Raw genomic sequence first — 5,919 nt, 5'->3', positions numbered from 1 at the left:
CAGGGCTCGAACCTGTGTGCCTCAACCCCTACACCCTACAAAATGCCCTAAATATGTATAGGGCAAATTATGGACCCCCACCCGATAGAGAGAGAGCAGCGTAAGTATTGGATAATTCAATGTCTGACATAATATAATACAGGAATTGATATTGCATTCACCTTGTTCATAACTCCTTATTTAAAAAAAATGCAAATACTGCTTTTATCATGTGTGCACAACTACACACACAGCATTAAACAGAGTTCCCACACATTTTTACCAGCGAATTTTCAAAACTTTTCCATATTGTTTCCATAATATTTTATCCCATTCCAATTACTTCATTTAAGTTGTATTAGTAGGGGAGGAGAGGAGGACAAGAAACAATAGCCCCAAAACAATGTATTCAAAACTTCAATTCAAAATGTTCTGTTAATTCCAAACAATGTCCAGGCCCGGAAAACTGTTCTTCTGATTTCAACTTTTTGAGAAACATAAAAAATTAATAGAAAACAATAAAAACTAGAATCAGCTTTGTCTCCCTTAGTCTTCAGCTGAGAGTCTGCAACAGATAGAAGCCTGTGTAAAGAGGCTAAAATCGGGATGATGTGTTTTTTCTGGTTAAAAGCCTGACCGCTGTGTTCTGTGCAGTCTGCAGCTGCTCTACAGTTTACAGCTTAATCAATTTGGCCAGTAGATGGCAGTATTTGAATGTTTGTATTGCTGGCGGTAGCAAGAGCTTGTTCATCTGGCTGCCATCTGGCAAAATGATAAATAAATGTTATATCAACTAAGCAGCGAAGCAGCCAGGGCAGATGAGTAGTGGTCCATCCTCCAGCAGCCTAGGTGATGTCAGACTATGAGACAAAACAGAGAAGGAGGGAGGGAGAGGAGGTGGGTTACAATATGTTTTATGTTTTCTGATACAAGATTTATACTTGTTTATTACAGGCGAGCCCGCTACCTGGCCTACAGGCAGTTTGTGAGCTGGTGCTGGGGCTATTTAGGAAGACGGAATAGGGTGGTCATACCTTCCTGTGTGGTGCTCAGAATCCACCGCGAGTACCCAGATGAGGAGGATGAATATGTGGGTTTCAGGCCATCCCTGGACGACTGAAGCGGGAGACATAGTTAGCGATAACTTCTCCCTTCTCCGGCCTCTCGTACTGGCTGCACAGGGGCTGTGGGACTGACACTGCCTTTAGTTGTTCCACGAAGGGAGCAGGGTCATGGAGCACTTTGTTGAACAGGAGGTTCAGGAGTTCATCAACATAGCCTAAATAAAATGATGTTTTTGTAAAATGTTCATTACAGTTATTTGTTATTATTATTAGTTATTATTATTTGATTGTTAATAAACATTTATTAATAAACATTTTCTACTCACGACAAGTTTGTGGCGTTTTCACTTGCTCAACGGAGGGTGCACCCTTCTTGGCCTTGGGAAAGCAGACTCTGTATCTAAGGTCTCCTTGAGCAGTCCTCGCCTGGCAGCGGCCAGCATTTTCATTAAAATGAAATGCAGTCAGGTAAAGCCTGAAATGAAGGCATTTTCTTGAGTAGCTCACACAGCAGTGCAGTAGCTCCCAACCCTTGTCGATGTCCAATTAGGTGTGTTGGAAGAGGAACACATTTAAAACGCACAGGACAGTGGGTCCCCAAGACTAGGATTAGGAACCACCGGTTTAGTGGACATTACAACATTTGTATATTTACATCTACCTGCACAACATCCCATGGTATGAAAAGGCCACATTCTTGGGTGCAAACTTCAGGATGACACTGTGGAACACCTCCAGGTTAGATGTCTGGTGCAGTGGGCTGAGCTTGGAGATGTCTTTGAGAAGACGCTTGTTCTCCAGCACTTTTTCTAGCCTGTAGTATGGTTTGGTGGCTAGATTTTTGTAAAGACATGAAAACAAGAGAAATATTGAAAACATGCATAGAAACACATAAAATATAAGCATGTGCTAAATACTTAATTTCTGAAATGAATTGTCATTCAGTGCATACCCGGCTTTAGCCACTTTGAGGTGCTTGTGGTAGGTCCATGCAGGCAGGCAGGGAACAGGGGATCTTCATGCACGTGGATATTTTGGATGTGGTTCATCAGGGAGGTCCACTTGGCCACAGTCTCTCCCCCACTTGAGGAGTTTGCAGCTGACCAGTAAAGGTGGTTCTTGATGCTTGCCTGCCATTTCTTTACTTTCTCACATCCATTCTCCTTCGCGACTCCCTCCACTTTTTTGTTAATGCCTGTGGGATGCATTCATGATACATGTAAAAATAAATTATGTAAACTATGATAAATATAAACCTATCAATAACAATTCTTTATTGATTATGATACCTTTTGCAACATGCCATACGTCATAATAGTGCATGATGTCTGGTCTCTGCTCCCTAAGGTACTTCTGAACTTGTGGGTGTCGGTCAGTCACAAGAGAAGCCGCCTTCACACCAGATTCATCCAGGAATGCCAGACTGCGAATCAGGCCCTCCTTCTCCATCCACACACTGCCACCCACCTCATTGCTCTATTGATTACAGGAGAAAAAGTTAGCTGCAGATGTTAAAGGATATGATAACATAATTACATAGGATCACCATTGTAATATAAGATATTAAAATATAATTCAAAATGTTGTCCCATTTAAATTCAGTGTCAATTTCAGTGTTATATTCAATATAAAAAGTTACCTGAATAAGCTGAATATCAACAACTCTGTTCGTGGCAAGGTCCATGATTGAATAAGCGCCAAACTTAGCAGAGTGTCCAGGGCTGTCAGCTCTCATGTCCCCTCCCAGCCAAACGTGCTCCTTCTGCTTTAGGTCCAGAAGAAGGCTTTGCTGATCCATTTTCCATTTGTGGATGATGGCAGGTTGAATATAGGACTTCACATGCTTATTGAATGTTGTTCTCGACAGTGTCTTTACACGCAGAGCTGAGAGAACCTGGTAAACACATTATTGATATTGGTCAATAACTGTAGACAGTGTTGAAATGTCAGCTGTCACACAAATTTATATTCTTCTGACTGAAACTTAGAATTTCTGTCATACCTTATTCATCTGAACCATAGAGGTTCCTGTGAAATAAACAGCAGCAGAGAGATGGATATTCCCTGCAGGGGAGCTGCCAATAAGTGGTTGGCTGTCCCACTTCCTGGTGTACATGCAGGTCTGGTGGGTGCATTGCTGGTCCACAGACAGGAGAGTGCCTCTGGTGTATGTTTTAACCACACAGGATCTTGAACATACAGGACAGATGTTGAACAAATCCAGCAGGCAGTCTTCGTACACGATATACTTGGCCATGTCTTGGATTGATTTGACAGGTGGTCTGTTGATGGTAGAAAAAGACAAGATATAACATTTCATGACATGTTCATAACAGGTAAACATGCAGTCACATAACACAGACAACATATACATGACTTACTTCTCGGTTGTAGAATCATCATCTATGCTTTGAAGATATGTGGAATCATCTGGGTCCATGAATGTTGTATCCTCAGACTCCAGAAAGGATGGCAGATCAGATAATTCCAGCCGTGGTCGCTTGCGAGGTGGAGAGTCACACTGCCCGGCCACTTTCTGTGGTATTGAGGTGAAGCGTGGCACAGCCCTGATGGTGTCAGTACCCACACCGATGGTTGACACCGAGACCTTTGCTTGGCAGGCTGCACAAATAATGAATAAAAAAAGCCTCATTTTCAAACAAAATGGCCTTATTTTCTAAATGAATGGAATAAAACACATTATAATTTAACATGAGGAGAACTCCATTCATAGGCAGTTTATGCAATCTGAAAACATAAGCACGAGTAGCTTCATACCATGGCTCCTTTTTTTCTCCAAGGTTCCTTTGGACAGCTGTGTGCTCACAGACTTGCTTCGCCGGGCTATATCAGTCTGGCATCCAATCTCCCGGCTAGTGATACAAGGTTCAGGCTGAACCTCATACTGGCAGCCAACACTCATTTTGGTGCGGGATGGTACGGCCACACAGGCAATCTGTGCAGGTGGAAGATAATTCTGAAATTAGGCTAACTTCAGTATACACAACATGCTTGACGTTATCATAGTTAACACAGACTACCTGCAAAGTTAATTTCAGCTGACATATGTGTAAAGTTACATCAAAAATACCCAGAGGTAAAGAGGTAGCACACACAGAAAGTTAACAAATCTCCATTTCACCAATTTATTTCGGCCATGTCAAATAAACATGCTAACGTTTTGGCCTAGTGGCCTTCATAAGAGCATGAAAGAAAGTGGAGGTCATGTCATGCAAATTGGAGTTGGCAGGTGTGTCCGATTAGTGTCACTGATTACTCAGAGTCACATGATTAACTTTCTAAGGTCTCACATACATCTTTAAAACAACATGAAAATGACAGCAAAAAGACGTGAAATGGCAACTTTGTCTGAAGATCTGCGTGTGCTACCTCCTTACCTCTGGGTATTTTTGATGCAACTACATGAAGTTTTTGTTTAGCACCATACACCAACATTGACAGAGCGCGTCTTTACAAAGACCTACTATATGTGTAACGTTATTTTGAAATATTGTTATCAAGTACAAATCACCGGGGCTAAATGTTAATGCAATTTGTAATAATTGTGGAGGACGTCTGTGATCTTACAGTTTTCATCAGTAGCTTTGGTACATTTCTCAAATCATCCTTTTGCAAAACATCTGCAAAACACTAAGTGCATTTCTAACAACAATTTGCACAAACAGTACCACAAAATTGATTACCTGCAAAAGCCTGTAACTTGCTCCAAATCATTAGTTTATCTCTCAAAAGTGATGTCAACTAGAGCCCTGCGCGGGACTGTTTTCTTCATCCCGCTCCTGCCCGCTCCCGCTGAATTTCTGGCCATTACCGCCCGCCACCGCAACGTGCGTTACACTCCCGCCGCACCCGCAATGTGTATGTCCACTCCCGCCCACTCCCGCAAAACTCTGAGAATTTATGCCCGCACAATAATGGAGATCGATGATTTTGTGTCTTCTCCCATCCCGCAGGAGAAAACACGTCATTTTACAGGCTATTAATAAAGAGATTCATGGGGTTGTTTGTTTCGTTTCCCTGGCCTGCACGTCTTTTGACGCACTGGTCAGGAATAGCGCTCCTATTTCGTTGTTTTCATTTAGTTTTTAATGAAATAAAGGCTGTTTCATATTCTATTCTCCTCCTCTGTATTTATTTATTTTCCTACCTTTATATAATCACGCAGTGATTGAGGTTAAGGCAAGCCTGGCGCCAGGATGAAGTTACTGAGGGGGCGGTTAAAAATTACGAGGGGGCAAATCTTTATTATGCAACATAGGTTCACAGTGAGTTATAAAGAGCGCGCAGACGTGCGTAATAGTCGCCCGTAATGACAGCTCGTCACCGGTGAAACACAATAAACTGCACGTCTTCTTTCGTGTTTGTCTTATGACAGACAGACAGACAGACAGACAGACAGGTGGAGCAAGCGGCAAATTGGTATGAAAGCTGGTTCAGAGTATATTTGTCCATTTATGAATAAATATAGAATGGAAACGCTCAAGATCCCGCAGTGGGTTTTTTTTTTAGCCGCCCGTTCCCACCCGCTCCCGCAATATTTGTCCCAATGCAGCCCTCTAAAATGACCATGTCAGTGTCATCAGAATAACAAGTCCTTGTGTTATTGTGTACAGACAAGATAGGCAAGATGCTTAACCATGTTGTCAGTATAACAGTGTACTTAGAGACTTACCTTATCAGTCTCCATGTTCGCCGCATGTGATGTCTGTGGTGGGAGAGAGGGTACAGCTCCAGGTGCCAGACGCAGCCTTTTTACAAAACCCATAGCTTTCTGGGTGAAATTATCGAACCGGTCTTGGGTAAAATGAGCGCTGCATATGCGGGAGTTTTGTTGGACGACTCCACCACGGCTCAC

The 5,919-nt window shown here is 42.5% G+C and overlaps 1 protein-coding gene across 1 annotated transcript; it reads right to left on the bottom strand.

Moving 5' to 3' along the window:
* Nucleotides 1-528: 528 nt before the first annotated feature.
* Nucleotides 529-5,675, bottom strand: LOC125897969 (uncharacterized). The gene is made up of 10 exons (XM_049591531.1): nucleotides 3,822-5,675; nucleotides 3,425-3,665; nucleotides 3,046-3,325; nucleotides 2,683-2,937; nucleotides 2,333-2,519; nucleotides 1,996-2,238; nucleotides 1,705-1,876; nucleotides 1,370-1,518; nucleotides 1,014-1,258; nucleotides 529-839 (listed from the first exon to the last, which is right to left on the bottom strand). Exons 1-9 carry the CDS (start codon nucleotides 3,964-3,966, stop codon nucleotides 1,077-1,079), a joined length of 1,854 nt encoding a protein of 617 aa, XP_049447488.1. The 5' UTR covers nucleotides 3,967-5,675; the 3' UTR covers nucleotides 529-839; nucleotides 1,014-1,076.
* Nucleotides 5,676-5,919: the final 244 nt, after the last annotated feature.

The sequence above is a fragment of the Epinephelus fuscoguttatus genome, linkage group LG12, assembly GCF_011397635.1.
Source record: "Epinephelus fuscoguttatus linkage group LG12, E.fuscoguttatus.final_Chr_v1".
NCBI classification, from domain to species: domain Eukaryota; kingdom Metazoa; phylum Chordata; class Actinopteri; order Perciformes; family Serranidae; genus Epinephelus; species Epinephelus fuscoguttatus.
The sequence above is the reverse complement of the archived record's forward strand: the minus strand, read 5'-3'. Positions and strand labels throughout refer to the sequence as shown.